The 22146-nt window shown below is 36.6% G+C and overlaps 1 protein-coding gene across 10 annotated transcripts in view; it reads right to left on the reverse strand.

Moving 5' to 3' along the window:
* FBXO38 (F-box protein 38) overlaps positions 1 to 22146 on the reverse strand; it is a 56359-nt gene that overhangs the window by 28133 nt on the left and 6080 nt on the right. For 8 of the 10 annotated variants that reach the window (XM_077895980.1, XM_077895978.1, XM_077895975.1 and 5 more), the window contains 8 exons: positions 19047 to 19237; positions 15032 to 15165; positions 12040 to 12203; positions 11671 to 11836; positions 8871 to 9008; positions 7436 to 7573; positions 5288 to 5381; positions 3265 to 3395 (listed from right to left, as the gene is read on the reverse strand). In XM_077895980.1, the coding sequence (XP_077752106.1) occupies positions 3265 to 3395; positions 5288 to 5381; positions 7436 to 7573; positions 8871 to 9008; positions 11671 to 11836; positions 12040 to 12203; positions 15032 to 15165; positions 19047 to 19174 (1093 nt within the window). In that variant the 5' untranslated portion in view covers positions 19175 to 19237. Of the gene's footprint in view, positions 1 to 3264; positions 3396 to 5287; positions 5382 to 7435; positions 7574 to 8870; positions 9009 to 11670; positions 11837 to 12039; positions 12204 to 15031; positions 15166 to 18637; positions 18726 to 19046; positions 19238 to 22146 lie in introns of those variants that run through there. The other 2 variants (XM_077895976.1, XM_077895979.1) reach the window with 2 other exon arrangements.

Here is a 22146-nt window from a genome sequence, read left to right on the forward strand (position 1 = left end):
AAAAAAAAAAAAAAAAAAGATTCTTAAATTGTCATAGGATGTTGCCGACTCGTTATCTTAACATCCAGCATAACACTCTTCTATGATCGTTCTGTGTCATCAATCCATCATCAGCTTTAGGTTTGAGTACAATGTTAGATTAGGTATTCTCTGCAAATACCATTTACTTTGCAAAATAAAAATTTGTATTAAAAGTCAAGGGTTAGCTAGTAGAAACAAAGTGTTTTCCATTGTTTAGAAAAGGAAAAAAAGAAAGCAAAAATTCTTAAAACTGAGGGATATATTGTATTGGCTCACACTTATGGCAAAGTTTTAGCTTTAGTTTTATAAAGAAAAGTAAGATCTTAAATATGTGACTCTCTCTCACGGTATTAGGATGTTTTTGGAGTTAGGTGTGACCATGTATAAAGAAGAGAGTAAACTGGGAATTCAGACTCATTCTGAGAGCCATAGTATTGGTTAGTAAAGATGTGCCCGTCCCCAGAAAGTGGACTTCTAATTCAAATATACCCACTCCTTCTGCCACTGGGCTTTAGTGCCTCCCGCACGGGGATTGGGGGAAGGGAATGTATCAGTAAAAGACGATCCTCCATTCTAGACTACGGCACTGAAAACATGTCTCATTCCCTATCTCCTGTCCTCATTTCTTCCAGCTGCCTGTCCTTACTCTCCAGGACGGTTCACTTAACTATAAGCAATCTGAAGGAAAAAGGGACCATGCCTAGTTAGTTGACAGTCACATTTTCAATGTCCAGCAGAGTGCTGGTGAGACAGGAACTCAACAAATGTCTCTCAGTTCCTTCCACCACCTACCACCAGGTACACAGAAAACACTATTGCTCTGGTGAAGCTGCCCCACATATTACAGGGATTTACACCTTTAGCTTGGAGCATGTTTAAAACAACTATTTACTCCAAACTCTTCCAATTTTATTCTCACATGGTTCACAGTCTCTCTCCTGTAGTCCCCATTTTTGGTATTTACTGGCATTTCTTGCTGATTTTACCTTAATCTAACTCTTACAATTCGACTGAGCAATTTTCTTTAGCCTGCTGTAAAAGTTTTTCTTGCCCTTTGGGCTTAAAACTTTTCTAATGAATGGGTAAATTTTGAACTCACCCTGTTCTCTGCCTGCATGAATGCTGCAACCTGACATGACAAATCTACCATACATTCATTCCTTTGAGACCACCACCTTTTTCTGGCTCTTGGGGTCTCCTGATTGTCACACTCTCTCAAGAACTCTGATGACATCACCCAGAACACATTTTTGTTTCTTTTTTCTTTAGCCCATAAGTCAACTAAAAGTAAAAACTACCACTTACTACATGCTTTCTAAGGGTCAGAGATTATAATGATAAAATTGGGTTTATTACTGATTCCTCCAAATTATTCGAGGAAAAAATGGCAAGTGGTCTTATCTCCACTTAACAAAAGGGGAACTACGGACTTCAGAAGTAACTTGCCCTTGCAAGGTTCCATCATCTATAAGAGGTAGGTCTCAATTCCATCTGTCTCCTTCTCTCCAAAGCCCCAGCACTAAAGACTACACTATTCTGGTTTTTAATGAGTTTGACATCCCTATCACCTTCAAGTAAAACTCTGCTATCATAAGTCTATGAAAGCAAAAAAACTCCAAGGTATTCATCTTTGGAATACTTTTCTTTTATTCTTAACGCACAGCATCTGCTTTTCAGCATATCCACCTCTTCAATCTGGCACTATCATATCTACTGTAAATGTACAGGGCACAATGGTGATGTTTCTATTTTGCCAAGTCTTTGTAACAAAATGGTGATACAGGTTTTACTAGAGGTGATGCCACCCCCACCCTCCTGGAGAGGTGCCTCAAAATCTAAATTACTGAGAAGAGTGAGATTAAGTGACAAAATATGAGCAGTGACCACTTATTTCTCCCAAGGCGGGCTATTAGAGGCACCTGGCACCTACTGTGATACAGACATCCTGGGTCATCTTTGGAGGAACGGGGGCAAGTACATATATGGAGAAATGGATAAACTGCAGCAAATATAAAGACAAGAAATGCTTATGAAAAGATCAAGACAAAGAGATTTCAGTATGAAAGAGACTATGAAACATGTTGAAAAGCATAAAATAATGGTACTCAAAAGGTAAAGTGTTTTTCTATTGAACGTGTGTTATGGGGAAAGAGACACTAGGGAAATAGCTGGTTATAAAGATAACTCTCAAAGACAATCCTTCAGTGGACCTAAATATGGCCATCTTGAAAATACAGAGCTATGTTGGTCAAAAGCCAATCTTTTTCAAAGTTATACAGATTAAAAGTAATTCCCATTAAACTAGCAAGAAGATAATGACTGGATTTCTTAATCAGTCAAATGTAATAATGAACACTACAACAAAGAAAAAGTAAACAATACTGTCACATCTATTAAAAATGAAAAAGGACAACAGTCATATTGTTTGACCTAGACTGTCCTGATCAGGAGTTAAACCTTATGTTCTTCCACAATGTAAACTAGATCCTAAGAAAAAATGCCATTCTCGTATGACAGTGAGTTTAAGAAAGACTTGTTATAAATTACATGGGGAAGAAACAATTCTTGCAAAAATAAAAACATGCTAACGGTGGAAATGCTCTTGCATGTCTGATTAATGTCATGTGGGAAAAAAAGCTTGAATAATGAATTGACATGCATTCAAACCCAAAGGAATGAGTTCCCAATTGTAAATACATTCCAGAAAATGCTGTCAACAAGCCTTCCAACAGCAATCATCATCAAATGAATACTGACCATTATGTGCTCACACTATCTGGGAAATCCAGAACCCCCAGCGGGCTTATTATGGAAATGAAGAGCATGGACAGGGAATGGGACCTCATCTGAGAGGACCATCAAAAGCTTCAAGAAGTGTGGCAGATCAAATTCAACAAATGGAACCAAGGATGACATTCTGTGAAAAAAATGAAGCAGAATGGGAAAGAAACTTGGGCAGTAAAATGGAGACAATATCAAATGTAGGTAGGATTTTTTTTCTTTTTGTATATTATTAATCATTATATTTTCTATAATATGCTAAGTCAGAGGCAATATGGGGAAAAAAAAATCACTGACACTTCAAGTTTAAATTAAAAGTTCCTTTTTCAAGAAGGCAGAGCCCCTGAGATTTTAAGCTGTCTTATATTCAAGAAAATATGGCACATCTCAATTCAAGTTTCAGTCTGTCAAGTAAGTTCCCTACAGTAATTCTAGGGAATAAAATGGTTGATTAAGTCTTACTCTGCAGCAAAAACTCATCTACATAGCCCAGATGAAGTGTTTCAAACTGGGGGAACTCCAGCTCTGCCATCTTTAGGGCAGAAAAGACGCCATCTTTGGTTAGGGAAGGCTGGATCCGAACTTCATGTAACCTATGAAGAAAAAGATAAACATCAGAGTAAAATAAAAGCCATCAGAGACATAGGTTCTTCCTAGCATAAGGCTCTGAAAGAAGTTCATCTTACTGAAGTGTCACAGGCAAACAACTTCCCACTCCCCTAGTAAAAAACATTAGAAATGTTTCCTTTTTAAAGGAGCATTTTGCAAAGTGTGGGCACATCTTAGGTAGTACACTGAAGTTACATTAATTAACAATAAATTATACACTAAGAATCTTATATTCTTGCTGATGCTTGCTTAAATCTGATTAAGTCAAAGTCAGAACCTGCATCTGGTACTGATTGTTCAACATCCTTTTTTATGCTAGCTGTTAGAAGTGCCATTTTATAACATCTTTAAAACAAAGATTATAGTTCTATTCCAGATAGTAATACCTGAACAGTTTTATGTATATGTATATGTATATATATATATATACACACACACACACACATTATATATATTTTTGTGTATATTTGTATATATACATATATACACATATATATTTTTTTAAAGTATTTTATTTATTTATTCGTGAGAGTCACACAGAGAGAGAGGCAGAGATATAGGCAGAGAGAGAAGCAGGTTCCATGCAGGGAGCCCGATGCCCACATCGATCTTGGGACTCCAGGATCACACCCTGGGCTGAAGGCAGGTGCTCAACCACTGAGTCATCCAGGGGTCCCTTGTTTTATTTATATTATTAAAATTATTTTAGGGATCCCTGGGTGGCGCAGCAGTTTGGCGCCTGCCTTTGGCCCAGGGCGCGATCCTGGAGACCCGGGATCGAATCCCACATCAGGCTCCCGGTGCATGGAGCCTGCTTCTCCCTCTGCCTATGTCTCTGCCTCTCTCTCTCTCTCTCTCTGTGACTATCATAAATAAAAAAAAAGTCCTTTATGGTTAAAAAAAAAAAAAAATTATTTTAATGGAAAGGGTTTTATTTTTGAATAAATCAAAAAAAAGGTTAATTGAATTTAAATAAAATATAAAAGTAGAGATAGACTTCTGATCTGTAGGATCAAAAGAGTAAATGAGGCATAAACTGATAAAAAGATCTGTTAAAAATATAATGGTGTTACAATGTCAAGACTCAAAAAGCTGATTTATTTATTTTCTATTTTTTTTTATTTTCCATTTATTCTGCAAATATTTATTAAACAAGTTAGTCAGGGTTTGATCATGAAAACAGACACGGCTTAGAATTCCAAGTATGAGGTTTTGTGTGTGTGTGTGTGTGTGTGTGTGTGTTTTTAGTAGGCTCCATGCTTAGTATGGAACCCAACACAGGGTTGTTGTTTTTTTTTAAATAATAAATTTATTTTTTATTGGTGTTCAATTTGCCAACATACAGAATAACACCCAGTGCTCATCCGTCAAGTGCCCCCCTCAGTGCCCGTCATCCATTCACCCCCACCCCCCACCCTCCTCCCCTTCTACCACCCCTAGTTCGTTTCCCAGAGTTGGGAGTCTTTATGTTCTGTCTCCCTTTCTGATATTTCCTACTGATTTCTGAATAGCAAATACCGTCACAAACTAAAATAATTCCAAAAATCAGAGAAAGTTGAAAGAATGGTTCCCAAAAGTGCTGCAGACACTGGGTGCATCAGTGCTGATCTGTTGGACTTCCAGAGCGCTGACTGCTTTTCTCTGATGAGACCATACCCTTTCAGAACTTGCTGGGTCTGGAGTGCAGCTTAGCTGGTTATCAATTATAACATAAGATTACCACTACTAAGTGATGTCCTAATGCTATTTACACAATTCCTTTGTATTTTATATCTGGCAAGGCATAATCAAACTTCATATACACATTCCCCTAATTTTTGTAAAACAGGAAAACATATAACTCTAAGACAAAAGACAACATGAAGAGGAAACATACCTACGAGCAGCAGTGATGATGAGGTAACCAAGATCTACTTCAAGAGCATTTTTGCATGCTCCCAAAACAATAGTGTGCAAATTTCTAAAACCACCTAGTTAAGGGAGAAAAGGAACAAAAACAGTAAGCATTTCTTTTGACCACAACACTTTCAGTCAAGTATTTATATGCATTTTAATGAAAATTATCTGGTTAAAAGTAAATCTAAGTTTGTTTTTCCATTCAAATTAACATTTCAAGATGAATTATAACTATTAGTCATTTCCTAAAAAGACATGAAAGCAGATACTGTCCTTCTGAAAAGACATTCTGATGGTGTCAGAAAATTACTCCAAATTTTTGAGACTTTTAAGAAAGAATTTTCAGAAAGCTAGAAGTTCATAAGGGAACTGTAAAGAGGGATCCTGGCATTTTTAAGCCAAAGTTTGAAGCTACAATCTACCATGGGGAAAAAGACCACAACTCCTTTAACTTCAACTATTTTTGTTTGTGAAACTTGTAAATACACAGCAAAAACAGTATGCAAATTATTAATGTATATAGCTCAAAGAATTTTCACAAGATTGACTTTAAACTTTCATGAATAAAATTACAGTCTTTCTTTTACTAAAAGTTTTGTTTAGGAGATTCATCCAGATTGTTGCATATAATGGTAGTTAATTCATCCTCATTGCTGTGTAATATTCCCTTGCATTTTTGTCACATTTAAATTATCCATGCTGTTGTTGATAGGCATCTGGGTTGTTCCCATTTGGAGGCTATTATGAACAGTGCTACTATGAACAATTTGGGGTATGTCTCCTGCTGAACATACGTATACATTTCTGTTGGGTTTAAAGCCAGGAAGGCAACTAGTGATATGCATAAAGTCAACTTCAGCAGATACTACCAAACAATATTTCAAGTGATTATATCAACTTAGACTTACTCCCAGCAGTGTATGGAAGCCCCAATGCTCTACATCCTGGCCAATACTTTGTCTCTTTCCTATTGGTCATGCTTAGGTATAGTTATCTTAGTGCTTGCGTATCACACTGTGGTTTTTATTTTGCATTCCCCTAAAGACTAATGACATCTATCATTTCTTCATGTTTATTGGCCATTTGGTTATCCCCTTTTGTGAAGTCTTTTCTATTTAGGTTGTATCCTTGTTTTTTCTTTCTATTGGGTTGTCTGCTTTTTCTCATTAATTTTAGAAATATTTCATATACTCTAGATATAAGTTCTTCATCTGATATCTGTATTGCAAATAGTCTCCCACTCCAAAACCTGGCTTTTCACTTTTAATCATACCTTTTGATGAATGGAAAAATCTTTTAATATAATAGTTTATCAATTTTTTCTTTATAGTAAGTGCTTTTTGGTATCCTGTTTAATAAATCTTTGCCTAACCAAGGTCAGAAAGACGTTCTTCTATGTTTTTTTTTTTTTTTACAAACTTTTTGTTTTTCACAAAATTTGGGTCTCTGACTCATCTGGAATTAACTTCTGTGTACAGTATGCTGACTCCTTAAGTAAAATGTAAGGCAGAATCATTCTTAATTAAATGCTTATTTAATCTTGTGGTATTTTTGTTGCAACAAAATGTTTAACATGGAACACATTGTCACATATCATTATTTAAAATATAATTAAAGGACCTAGAGAGTAAAATATATTGTCCTTTCGAAAGCCATCTCTGAGATGGATCTAACTCGAGTGATAAATATGAAAGCACTTGATATACCTTAAAGAATCAGACAAATGTTAGACATTATCATTACTAATGCCCGAGTTCTTTTGTAGGCCCAAGATGTCCAAGTCAAAAAACATCTCTTATCACCAATGGACATTAGAAATCCCTGCTAATATTTCTTAGAAAAATTCCAAGTATAATAGATGCATGATTAACTAAGTAATAAGGATTAACAATCCAGAAAACATGCTTTAACACTCTATTTATTTTGAGAAGGTTTAGCATTGCATAAAATAAAATGAACACTAGTCCATGCTCATGGTTATTTATTCTCTATCAAAGGCACCAGGGAGAAAGGGCAATTACTAATATGCATTTTCTTTTAAAAAGACTCACAAGAGAAGCTAAATAAAAGTGTAACAACTTTAAAAACTGATTTAAAAAGTATTCAGTAACTAAAGAAAAATGAATACCTGATCTCCAACTGTCTTCAACTACGTGCTGGATAAGACCTCCAAGGAAAGGAACTCGAACCATTTCCAAATGTTCCAAGTTTCGGGCAGAGGCTAATCCTGTTACTAAAGGGACATACTTCAAGGAGTTTGTAGGTCCTGAGGGGGTAAAAATACTTTAATGGAACAATGAAAATTGCTTTAAAGATGAATTTTCAAACCAGCATCTGAAATGAATTAACTTATACATTCTGTGTAAAATTGACAGCCAAGGAGTTGACTCTCTATAATTTACACTTCTTAGAAATGAAAATATTAGCTTGTTAGCCATGTATTTATTCAGCATAAGGATTTTTCAGTTTACACTGGAGAGATACTTAGTATTTTCTGTAAATCCTTTGAAGTCTCAATAGTTTTGAGCTCAAAATAACTAAGGAGAGAAAACTTAGTTAAAAATTTGTCCCTTCAGGACGCCTGGGTGGCTCAGTGGTTGGGCGTCTGCCTTCGGCTCAGGGCGTGATCCCGGACTCTCGGGATCAAATCCCACATTGGGCTCTTTGCATGAAGCCTGCTTCTCCTGCCTGTGTTTCTGCCTCTCTCTCTCACTCTCTCTCTCTGTCATGAATAAATAAAATCTTTTTTTAAAAAATGTCTCTTCACTTCAATAAATAGCAGGATCATAAATACCTCTCTACGAGCAGTGTTTTATGAGGTATTGTGGAAGATCACAACATAGTAGTCTTATCATAGACCTTGCAAATGACATGGAGATAAAACTGTGTAATTCTAAGAATACAAAGGCATAACATACCAACTACAAAAACAGGGTCTGTTTGTAACATATAAAAAAGAAAAAAAAGAAGAGGAAGGAAGGAAGTGTGTACCTCAGGACAAGAAAACAATAATATAGTGTAAAGACAAACACTGAGGTGAAGGCTGGTAGAGCTGGAGAGGGGGCCTCACAATATAAGAAGGTACATATTGCTAAAGAGTCAGAAATAAAGACATCGACAGGGGCCCCAGCTATTCAGAACTTTAAACAGAATAGTTCCCATCTGACAATCTAGGGCAACAGACACTGAAAGTTTCTGAACAGAAAAGCAATACCATAAAAGCAGCGCTTTTTGCTTTATGAGATTACGTCTCCCTACTATTTACATGCAGGATTACAAGACCAGAGACAAAGAAATCAGAGATCTAGTGTAACAATCCTGCAGAAAGTAAAAACTGTCTATAAAATATATGTAGAGATACTGTGATGCTTTTTCCCCCCACTAATCCCATGTCTATGGACTTTAAAACAAAAGTACATTTATTTCCACAAGGTGAATAAATTACCAAACATAAATAATAATAACGTAACATAATTCCATTTATAAGCATAGCTATTAAAGTTTGCTTTTGGATATTTTTAGAACAGCATATGTATAATTCCACCATAACTATGTACCATTACCTGCACAGTTCCTCATGACGAAAGTTCGTAAACTGATGCATAGAAAGTCTTTGAACGGCTGTGGTTTAGTAAGTCTTACCCACTTCATATAAAGATGCCTTAGCATTGGTATACAAGGAATTTCAGGAACATTCACCCCTAAAAACATATACCAAAAAACAAAAATCATGAAAAACTCTGTATTCTGCATAAGTGCAACAGTCTACTTTTCAGGTTGACAATTTACCCTTCATGGATATTTTCACCAGAACAAATTATCTAATTAAGGTCTTTCAAGTTTGGCTTATCTGAAACAGGCTTATAAAGAACAATTTAAGCAAACCATAAACACTCTACTTTGTTGTTTCTTTAGAAAAGGCATATAGAGGTGGGATTTTAAAAGTATTCCTGCATTTTACACACATGAATCTTTCTCATAACTCTACAACTCTTCCAAGATAACATACACCAAGGAGATATAAAATAAAACAGGTTACTGAAAACAAAATTATATGGAAAGAATACACAAAAGTACTATTTAACTACCAATGCCCACTGTCCCATAAGTGAGAAAGCTAAATTTCTCAGGACAAAAGCAAGCTAGCTGGCTTCCAGAGACAGAGATTAAAGTTGTTTCTACAAATGAGTGAACCTTAAGGATTTATAAACATGCGGTAGAAGCCCGTCAGCATGACTCCAAGAAAGTAAGAACCCATCATTTATTTTAGTATTTCAAAGTGATGATAGTATTTTATCCTTCCAATCTGTAAGTGACTTAACTTTAGGAGAGACCCTGTCTGGGAGAAAGGGGATGTATAGTGGAAGGAAAAACCAGGAGACACGGGAGAAAAAATAAGATAGGTAACCTATAAGTTCTAAATGGAAGGAAGCAGATCAGGGAACTTGGCCAACAGTTAAATACCACAGCTTCATGAAAAGCCAAGGAAGTGACACAAATTGAGAGAAATCCCAAGGACCCAGTGTGATGACATTTAACAAGAAGTAGTTGGCAAAATCAGTTTAATATAACTTCAAATTGAAGTTGGTAGAAGCCCTGCCAGCAAGGGCAACTAGAGAGAGCAAAGCTGGAGTACCTTCAAGACTGGTTCTTTATAAGCTGAATTCTGCAGGATGCTCCCACTATAAGGATCACTCCTTAACCCGCTCCTTCCCAAAAAGCAGTTACCATTAGCCTTGAACTACACATACACCCTGTATGGCAGCAGATGGGAAGTAAAATTGGTAAGACCAAAGGAAGAAAAGGCAGAGGCAATGAGTATAGACTAAGATTCAAGATGCAGAATTCACAAAGGTACATTTAGCATCTACCATAATGGTGGTAATTCTGATTAGGAAACTCAGAGTATCAAGAGTGAGACAGATCCACCAGACAACACAGCTCTATCCTATACCCAATCCACATTTTGCCTCAAATCAATTCTATGAACAAAGGACACAATGCTCAGTGTTCCCAGCACGTGCACTAATTTGCTATCCACGTTTATAACACCATCACAGTGTTAAACTATTGAATTAATCAAATGAATTAATGTATTTCCACAAACTTTACCAACTACTTGTATCCGCAATGAACAATGACATGAATCATGGGAAATATAAAGATAGAAAAACACTGACTTTATAGAGCTCGTGTTATAAACATCAGATATTACAGAATTCCTTTATTATCTAAAAACCCATTCTCAAACTAGATATCCAAATGCCTAATCAGAATCAATCCTTGATCTTGTAAATAAAAGGCTACTAGAGAGCGTTCGTCTTCAGCCAGAATTGTGCATATATGCCCTATTTTAGACCTACTCCTTACCGTCCCTGCTGTACTCCCCACCACCAGACCTGGTTTCAGAAATTTCTGATTCTTAAGACCATCACCAGTGCCCAGAATAATGCTTACAACAGAGCAGATACTCAACAGGTATACTTTAAGTAAAATATTAATAAATAAATATTAAAAATCAGATGACAGTAAAAGGATTCCTCCTGAAAACCTTTCAATAATGTGAGCCAAAAGTGGCAAATGAAATTTGAGAAAATATCTGCCCTTATTATTTACTTAGGTGGAAATTACTGGGATATAATTTCATAGACTATTTGGATGGAGAATGTACACCGCAATCACTGCAAATAAAGTGCCTCTGCAAAAAGAGCACCCCCATTTCACATTTCTCAGGGAAAAAGAGAAGTAGTAGAAGTTTTTCATTGGCTTTGGGTGGGACATAGAGGAATTTTCTGTTGGAGAAGATACCAAGTAAACTAAGCTATCTGAGTTTTTCTTCCTCGATATTCTAGAGCTGAGCTGTGTAATCAAGTAGCCACTAGCTGCATGTGGCTGCTGGATAAATGAACCTAAGATAAAAATTCAGTTCCTCTATTTCACCAGCTGCTGTGGGAGCCATATGGGATAGTACAAACACATGATGTTTCCATCATCACAGAAAGCTGCATTGGAGAACTCTCCTCTGAAGGGTAGAACCAGGACCAAAAGGGCAGAGAAGGGCAAGAGTCTGGCTCACTGAAACAGAACAAAACAAAACAATCCCAAAACCTAACAACTTTCAAAACTACCCAAACAGTCTTCAAAGGGAACAGACTAGTTGTGAGGCAGTATTTCTCTAACCCCCCTATCCCCATCTAGGACTCCTTAATGGGAAATCGAAATTTGTATACGTCTCACAAGCACTTCTTTGGCCATCATCAATTGCAACAGTCATTTATAAAATTCTCATTATTTCCTTTCAGTGAATATTCAGTCATATGATATTTCAAGGAGTCACAAGTGACCCAAGAAACATGTACTCACCAACTAAATGTAAAGTTTGAATTTTGGCTCCTATAGGAATTTTCAGTTTATTTTCAGGAGGAATTGGAAATGCTCCGTTACGATTACGAAATTTCCCCAAAATATGAACATGTGGCATATATGTCCAAATAGATTCTACTAATTCCAAGTGAGAAGTTTCCACACCCTAGAAAATAATGCCAAGCAAGCATAAGAAAAGCTATTAATTTAGCATCCAAAGCTTCTATTTCTATATCATAAGATGCTAAATACGCAGTGGAACTTAAAAATTTGTTATGAATGAAACCTGCATGTTAAGTGAGCATGTTCTTTCATTCTTTATTATTTCATCAACCAGTTGATATCAAATGTTCAACCAGGTACACTCACCACTAAGTTTGGGCATGCCTGCAAAGCTTCCAGAACGCCTGGAATGCTAAAAGCCTCATGGCCCCGTACCCTTCGCCTCTCAAGGTATCTAGGGTGAAGGCCATAGAGTTGTTCAACATCTGGCATCTTCTTCAATAGTGTTAGAAAACTGGAATCTGTGAAGCCTGAGAAATTCAGAAGCATTTAGAGGCAAGTTCACCTTTGTGTGCATGAAAATTTACTAGGCACTTGTAATTTTTTAAAAGTTTAACAACAACAAAAGGTTTTCTTTTTCAAGTTTTATAAGACTAACACTATGGCTGAACAAATGGCGAAACAGAAAATATACTCCTTTAGTAAAAGAGGAAACATTTCAGAAACCCCATTTATTCTGAATTAATATTTTATAGAGCTGAGGCTTTTAATTTATGATGGCTTTTTTGCTGCTGCTTTTAAGGTACAGAAATCTTTGACTAAGGGAGCACACGTCTAACCAGGTAACTTGCACCTATTACTGTATTGGTGGGTTAGGAAGGACCACCTACTTGATTAGCACCAGTCTCTTCTGAACCTCTAGGGCTCTGCAGAGCACACAACTAAACAAGGAGGGAGATGTGATCCTCACCTTCAGGAAGCTCACAGTTCTAATATAAACCCCATCGCAAACTAGGTTCTCTTAGTCTGTTTCCTAATAATTACCCTATCCTGTGTTTAACTATCACTCCCTGGACATTTCAGAGAGTTCATTCTTCTGAAAAAGACAGATGCAAGTTAGCGAAGAGAACATAAATGAGCCAAACTGAAAAGATGCTGAACTGACAGAAAGCTATTTATCTGGGAGGCCAACTGCGTTCCATCCACCAGACAGAAATAGACAGGCAGTTACTTTCATAGCAGGGGATCTGGTGAGGTTAAGCAGGGAGACAAGTTTCATATAGTTGATACTTTATTATCTGGGTATTTTGTCTTTAATGGAGGCTATGAGAAATCCAATTGTCTGCTAACGACAAATAAAAAAATATTAACTCTCAAGAATGTAAATGAAGCCCCACATCACTATCTTACATACTAAAAGTTGTTCTATTTACACAGGGCCAGTCCAGATGATTGTGTTAACTTTAGAATCACAAAACTAAAAAGTAAGAAGAGACCTCAAAAATCACTTGGTCTAAAAAAAAAAAATAAAAAAAAAATCACTTGGTCTGATTATATGAAGAGTTCTTATTATCATCTTGTAGAGTAATCTTCACTACTGAGTCATTCAATGGGATAACAATTCTGTTTTCTCATCTATTCTTACAACCCAATGAAAAAGGTAATTACCCCACTTATGAACCTAAAAAATGAACTTGAAAGAATTTAAAAGCTATGGAGTGGGAGAGCCAGAGTTCAAAACCAAGTGTGACCACTGCCAATGTTCACTTCTTTTGTCATATGCTACATGTTGCCTCTCATCAAAAAATGGATAAAGTTCAAAAAATGGATAAAGTTTCACCTTCTCTACTGAGACTGTGTGAGAATCCAAAGAGATCACATATGTAAACCATAAAGTACTACATAAAAACTTTAGTTATCATTATTACATAGAGAATCTGGGTTTAAACTCCAGGTTTAAACTACTGCCAGAGTGGCATTAGTAATCACAGTTAATGAGATCTTATTCTAGGTTAGAGACTATTTGCTTCAATCCTCTTTTATATTCACTGTAGGGATGAGAAGCTTTGGGCTCATAGGTATTTATCACCATCTGAGAGAAGTCAGCAATGTGCAGACAGATTCTTCTCTAATTTGATAAGGGGCAGATGTGTTAAGGCTATGACTGCATCACATGGGAGCTCTGCAATTCTGCCTCTTTATACAGTGCATTAATCCCAACACCAGAATTCCTGCTGGTCTAACCTCTGTTAAGGCAAATCTCATCTGTGGAATGATGGTCATTTTCACACTGCCCTCATTCTTTTTTCTTTCTTGCTATATATGATCATTCTCTGGAATAAAAGGAGCCCTTTTCCCTTAGGATGTTTTCTTTGAAGTATTTGAAGACAACTGAGTTTGCCTCTCACCAAGCTGAGCTTTAGCCTCAGGTCTCTGCAATGTTCTTCACAAAAAAGTATATATACTGATAACTAATTCTGGCCAACTGGTAAGAGTTACCAGTTGACTGATGACCCTTTCAAAAGGATATAGCACCCCAAACTGTAAAATATTCCCGTATTGCAGACAGACTATCCTGTTCCACTTCACTTCTGTCAAGGCTCCCTCATCCCAACCTCATCACATTTTCAAAATATCAGGATCTGGATAACGCTGATAAAAAGTGGTTAAACAAGACATTCAAAATTGCTACATGACAGTAACTAAAAGGCACTAGTTAATAGACTGGTATTAACTGAAAAGAAGCCTTGATTGGTCCTTAATTCTAATTCTTTTCTTTCAGGTGTGCTCTCCTTAATGAAAGTCACGAACTTTCTTTTCTGGTCTCTTTACCTAAGGTCCATTTGTGTGGTTAGGCCACTAACTCTGAATTCTTCACCTAAGGCCAATGTCTTATTTAAGAATCTCTAAGACCTTGTATCGGCCTTCCAAAAGTGCTAAAGAAACGAAAGCTCAAGAAGTGCAATTTCTGTGGGCTGCTAGAGCAGCTTTACAGAAATTGATTAATATTTGTTTAACCAGAAGATGCCATTAAAGGGTACAGGGAAACTATGAAAACCTGCATCATAGAACAAAGGACACTTTGTCAAATATAATAGATATATATAGAGTTCTCCAATCATACATTTGTGGAACAGGCTGACATATGACATAGTTCCTTAAGGAAATAAGCCAGTAAAGCCTCAGGCAAAACATATTTTATCAACCCAAACCAATCAAGTAATTTAGATAAAATTCTGCCTCCCTACCAACGAAGTGACTTAGATTGCCTATCTTAAGACAAGTGATGTTTGATGGGAATATTAATTATTAGGTTCCAATAGGGCTCCAGGGTACCTTACAGGCTAGATCCACTTACCACTTGGCATGTATTCCCACCACCGCCCTGCACAGAGATCCACAACCCTCACCACTCTCAGATATAGGGTCACTGCTTCTTTTAGCTTCCTGGAAAGACATTCCATACACATGATATCCTGCAGAGGGAGGTACCTTTGTGAGAGAAAGAAACTCATATTTATCAAGTGGGTAAGTACTTCCTCTCACCAACAGGTTTTTTTTTTCTTCTTCCATGCTCCTACCCTGTCAATGAAATAAGACCTTAGCAATATTTGCAGGGTTTTAAGATTAACATACACGTAAAGCTTTTCATTAAAAACCGATGAGTCAGCAATACTCAAGCATCCAAATAAACTACTGAGCTCCCTTCATAGAGTGGTTTGCAAAAACCTGCCTACTCCTTTTAAGTTTTTACAAAGAAAATCTCAAAGGGGAAAAAAAAAAAGAAAAGAAAAAGATCTCAGTGCGTATCATACCCTGATGTTAAGGTAATATGAGAAAGTTCAGAGAGAATTAGTTTGAACACGGCCAATATAATTTTATAGCTTTTACAGAATTCATCTCCTGTAGTAGCTAAAAAAATTCCTCTCTTCACTCAACACCCAGAATCTATTTTCTCCATCAACAAACATCTATACCAAGTTTATAGCATGCATTTTTTCCTAGATCTTTTTATCTTTCAGATCACATACAAGTATTGTATAAGCATTAAGTGAGAACACCTCGTCCAAGTACAATTTCCTCTTTTCCAACTTCCCTGTTATCTCTTCCTTCCTGAAACTTTTCAACTAACCTCTACTTTTGTTGTTTCCAATAATAGCAATATATATTTTGAAAGATCAGAAAATCTCATCTCTCTTCCTGAACACCCCCTCCATGCATTCTTAGATTATTTTTTTAAAAAGGCAAAAACTGCCCTTTTTTGAGCTCACATTGTGTTACAGACACTGTACTGTAGTCACTGTTTCACAACTATACCAAGTAGGTTGTTCTTTATTTGCCCTCCCCAATCCTTTTTCTTTCTTTCTCTGTGTTCCCTACCCATCTATCAGTTGATTTTGGCCAACACATACCACAAGCTAAGGCTTTCTGTTATTCCTGTTATTCCTAGTCTCAAAGCTGAACTCTTTGGCACTTCTTATTGGCTCCCTTAACCCTATTTAAACCTCTCTAAATAGTCTTTCATTAAATGATCTTCAAATTCCAGCCAAGTATATGTATCTTGTTTCCTACTAGAACCCTCACTGATATAGCAGGTGCTATTTTACAAGTAGTGAAATCAGCTCAAAAAAGTTAACCTGCAAAAAGTCAACAGCTAGGAAAGATGAAGGAAGAGTAGGGAATGTCAACAGTTGGGTCTGACTCTAATTCCTAAAAATTAGGCTAATTCTAAAAGAAAAGTCCAAGTATGCCTGCTGAGCATTTCTCTGCTCCATTTCTGTCAACCTCTGGACCCTGTCTCTTCCCCTTCAAACTATTTAAAGAGATAAAATCAAATATAATTTTCCACAAAAAAAAGCATTATTGCTAACTTAATTTGCACTTTACTTAACTCAGATATAAATAGGATAATTTTCAGAAATTATGACTACACATTTTATAAACAATGGGAAATACTGAATTTGTTTTCTGAATCAAGTTATACACTAAAGTATTTTTTCCATATGCCTGAGTAAATTTTATACCCTTTTAAAGTACAAATAGATCAGTAATCACATGATTATCATACATATTTGCCCTCAGAAAAAGAATTGTATTTTTTCTTCATAGATACATAATTGAAGAGCAGGAGGCATTTCAAGTACATTTTTAAAAAGATGTTAACACTTGATGCCACTCCTTCCATTTGAATATTGAACTGCAAAATGTTATCATATCCACTCTCAACTTAAAATATGGTCCAATTTGTTCATAATATGTCCTCCCATTATTCAACAAATATCTAACACACATCCCTAGAAACAATTTTACCTATGCTTTCTTCCAGGGCTTTTTTTTTAAAGATTTTATTTATTTATTCATGAGAGACAGAGAGAGAGGCAGAGACACAGGCAGAGGGAGAAGCAGGCTCCTAATGCAGGACTTGATCCCAGGATTCCAGAATCCTGCCCTGAGCCACAGGCAGATGCTATTCCAGGATTTTTTAACTGCTTTACGGGTTTAACAAAGTGATGCATTTAGGATTTTACCTATGCTTCCAGAATTTTTTTTTTAAGGATTTTATTTATTTATTCAAGAGAGACAGAGAGAGAGGCAGAGACATAGGCAGAGGGAGAAGCAGGCTCCAATGCAGGACTTGATCCCAGGATTCCAGAATCTTGCCCTGAGCCAAAGGCAGATGCTCAACCACTGAGCCACCCAGGCGTCCCTCTTTCAAGATTTTAACAGCTTTAAGGGTTTAACTCATTGATGCATTTAGAATTTGGTATCAGATAATGACAGATAAGAACATGCTTTTATTCCTTTCTCCAAATGGTTCTTGGGTTATGACATCATCACTGAGTAATTCACTCAGCTTTTCCTCACTGATGTGAATACCAAGTTTATCATAAGCTAGATCCCGACATACATTTGAATCCCCATATAGAGCCGACATATAACAACTGTTTTACCCAACTATCTGCTTAATTTTCCCAGGACCAAATCCTCATTTATTGTGTATTTTAGAATGTATTTGAACATCTGGTAGGATTAAGACTCTTTTTCTGAAAAAACTTTCTGAAAGATTTTGAGACTTTTTTCTGCCAAATGAACTTCAGTACCACTTTATGTTAAAAAAAATTCTGTTATTTTGGGTTTCCTATTGCCAGACAGAACTGAACTGACAAAACTATGCTGTGTCATACAACAACAAACTGTAGAAGGACTACTCCAAACTTATGTTGGAAAAGAAAAATAAAGTGCCCATGGTTCCCTAAAGTAGCTCTGCTATCTCTATTTTAAAACTTCTTTATCTGCAAATATGTAATAATTTTAAAAAATGCAAAACATTTCTAAGAACTTCATATATGGAAATTTCCCCTAGGTAAATAAAATAACAGAAAATCCAAATGCCTGGAAAAGTTCATTGCAATTGTTTAAGACAAAAACTGACGACAATCCCGATGTAAGACAAGGGCAAAGTTAATTATCGTGTCTTGGTCTAGTGGTCTAGTCATTTTAGTGACTAAAATGGTAATTATGAAGATCACGGAGCAATATGAAAAATCCTAACCACTAAGGCTCACCAAGCATTTATGCTATGCAGTGTGTTGAGTGCTTTAAAACCATTATTTTATCGAATCCTTACAATACCATCGTTATCAATCACTGTCCAAGGCAAGTAAATGAGACTCATGATTTCCAAGTCAGGTCTCTAACTCCAGAGACAAAGTGTGTTAGGGCTGTTTATTTGAATGGATAATGACTGAAAGAAGAAAGCAGGGGAAACTGGAAGTGGCAGGGTTTTGTTGTTCTTTGTTTTGGTTTTTCTCTGACTGTTGTTTATAATGTAGTCTGGGCAAAAATATAATTTAAAAAAAGACTCTGAGAGGAGCTTTACCACAGAACAACTTTAATGTGTGTGTTGCATATAGTAACAATGGGTATGGTATTATTTCACGAAACTTTGATTGCAATCACTTACATATACGTGCATATGAAGAAAATGTTTCCCACTGTGGGTTGTAGTCAAAAAAGTCAGAAACACTGCCTTATGTTGTACACACATGGTACTGTAATAACAAAAGTCAACAAATCAGTCAATAAGAGTTCCAAGAAGCCTGGAATGTTAATGCAGTCTAGAGAATGAATATCCAATAGTGCTTACTGCAACGAAAGTAGTATTCTCTATCTTCACTGTTTGTGCTGTCCTACACAGTAGCCACAGGTCATATAAGCTTGTGTAATTGGGGAACTGGATTCTCACTTTCATTTCACTTGAATTTAAATGCCACAGGTAGCTAGTGACTACCATACTAGACAGTGCAGCTCTAGCATTTGCTCTACTTATTACACATTCTAGGGGGGTAAAAGTCAACCACACAAAATCTTACCTAAAAATATGGCAGAGCACTTCATGTGAAAGTTGATTCATATAGTCCTTTGTTTCATCGGATATTGTTTCCTCAGCAATTTCATTATTCATGAGACACGTTTTAACACTTTTCTTTCGTGGACCCATTGCTGTGTTATCTCCAGTATCAAAGAGCAAATCTTCCCTCTTGATTACTTGAATTCAAAGCCGCTGAAAACAAGCAGAGACTAGAGTAGACTAAAGCACATCAACTTAAGACTCAGAAGTTATTCCCAGAAAACCTAGTTTCGTAAACAATGTTTATTTTATAAGAAAAGTACAAACCACCTTCAAATTAATAAAAACGTTACCAAGAATGCACAGAATATCTTTTTCTGAAGAGCAGTAGAGAATATAAAAATGCATTACTTAGAATGAGAAAAAAAACAAAAACAAAAACAACCCAAGAAATCAGGAGTTTTGTATTCTATTTTATATTCTGTTTCTTCCTAGCTAATTCACCCAATTTCCCCAAGCACCAATCTCTTCACCTGTAAGGTAAGAGATGGTTAAACTAGGTTAACAAAACCCCTTCCAGTTCTGGAACTCTTGATTCTAGGTCTGCCCCTCACACAAAGGCAGAAGAGGAACGTTGAATTCCAGTCCTGTATCTGCCAAACTACTTCTATGAACTTGAGTCACCCTTTAAATTCTTTATTTTCCTACCTTTAAAGTGAGGGGATTAGACCCTACCCAGACCCCTTTATAAATCTGATAAAAATTAGACTTCCCACTCAAAAACTAAATACTATTTATATACAATTTCAGATAGAGAATAAAACCACCCTTTTCCCTCTCCCGTAAACATTAAGTAGCAAAGGTTACTTCACTTTTGTGTCAAATGTATGTTTTGTCTGTTTTTTTTTTTTTTTTTTTTTGTTTTGTCTGTTTTTAAAATAAGCTTTGGTGATGAAGGAAGAGAGGGGAGGAGGGAGAAAAAGGAAGGGAAGGAGGGCAGAAGGAGAATTAAAAGTCAGATGAGCAAACACCCAGAGGGTTTTGTTTTATTTTGTTGATCAGGTTAAGAGGGAATCCTGTAAAAACACTGTCCGTTAAATAACATTATCAACTATCACTGGTAAAATTCTCAAAAATGAGCTGGACTCAAACGCAGAGAACTCTTGATCAGAGCTTAAATTTCATAATTCTGCAGTGATGCACAGGAGTGCAGTTCCAAATCAGTACATCTCTAGAATAGTATTTGCTCCATTTCATGTACCATCTTTTCCTTTTTCCTAATTACAAGCCTTTACTATAAAAACTTTGTAAAGTGGAGTACATGCTTCTATTTTCCTACAAAGTGGACTCAATAAAAGCTTAACCTTTTCTTTATGACCTCAGGTTATCAGTATGAATATCCATTATAATCTGTGATACCTCTCCTCAGGGACTACGGAAGTCTGTGGAGTTCTTGGGGATCCTCTGCTTTATCCATAAAGGGAAGCAAACTACATGTCTAAGTGAATCGTCAGATTTCCTGTGCCTGTATGTGTTCTGGTCTCTTCTCTCTCTTCCCTCACTTGTAACCTCTCTTAGTAAGTAATTTGCTGAATAACTGTTTACCATACCATACTGCACACTGAAACCAGAAAAATCTTTTTAAACCAGCCCTTTGATTGTATATTAAGTGAAAAAAGCAAGATGTAAATTGTCAAAGGCATTACCTCATTTGCATAAGGGAAAAAGGACAAATATGCAGGTAGCAGGATGCCTGCTTCTCCCTGCATTACCCACACACACATACATACATACATACACACACACACCCCTCTACACCTACCTCTAATCCCCCATCTAATTTGTTATCTCTTCAGCTATGGTCTAGGAAACCAAAGAAATACCTTTCTACAATTGTATGTTGATTAGTTATCAACAGGCACCTAGTACAGACCTAAGGGATTCAGCAAAGAGTAACTAACTGCATGAGCTACCTTGTACCAAATTTGTGACATCTCTTTTACCTTCTTAAAAGCTTATATGTATGCTGTCCATCCCATTTTGGTTAACAGACCTTGGGAGAAATAAAAATTTGTACTAAGAACTTCCCACAAAAAGTTATAAATATACTCATCTGTTTCTATCACTGCCTACCTTTCCCTATTCACTGCGTTCTCCCAGGAAAATGAATCTTTCCATCTTATAAGCTCCCGCAACTGCTCTATGGTTATTCTAACCTCCTCATCATGAAATCCAGTAGGCTCTCTTCAATGCTTCCCCATTTGACCCATCTGTAGTATGGGTACTGCTAAACCACTCTTTCTTTGAAACCTCACAACATGAGACCCCAAAGTGATATTCTCTTGGTCCTCTTCATTCCTCTAGGACCACTCCTCAGTCTCCTTTGCCAATTCACCCTAGAATCCTCTTCTGCCTGGGGCAACTCAGTCTATGGGCTTCCACTACTGCTACTACAAATACACTTTAAAAAAAGAAATCCACTTCTAGCTCCTATCTCTCCTGAGTTCTGACCTTTGCTTCCTCTGCCTCTCAGAAACCTTCATCAGAGTATCTTGAACTTCCTTCAAAAATATTATGTCCAAAATGAACTCTCTCCACAACCACAACTACCCTCTCCTATTCACACACATGCTTTCTCTACTCTAGTTTACCAGATGCTCAAATTAGAAATCGTGACATAAACCTCAACATGTTGTGATCACTCATTTCCCAGTCATCTGATTGGCTCTTCTTACCAATCTTGCCACAATATTGCTCCTGCATCCACTCCTGCAGGCTTTCAGGCCTCTATCAATCTCAGGGAGGTGACTACAATAGCTTCCCAGGGCCTGGAACAAAGCCTACTACACAATAGGCCCACAATAAGTAATTTGCTGAATAACTGTTTACCATACTGTATTGCACACTAAAACCAGAAAAATCTTTTCAAATCAGTCCTTTGATTGCATATTAAGTGAAAAAAAGCAAGATGTAGATTATGTCAAAGGTATTACCTCATTTGCATAAGGGAAAAAGGAATATGCATGTGTTTGCATGGGACATTTCTAGAAAGGTCCACAACAAAATACTAATAGTGGCTACCTCTGGGGAGAACAGGGGTTTAGGAAAGTAGCCAAGAGACT

The sequence above is a fragment of the Canis aureus genome, chromosome 4 (assembly GCF_053574225.1).
Source record: "Canis aureus isolate CA01 chromosome 4, VMU_Caureus_v.1.0, whole genome shotgun sequence".
NCBI classification, from domain to species: Eukaryota; Metazoa; Chordata; class Mammalia; order Carnivora; family Canidae; genus Canis; species Canis aureus.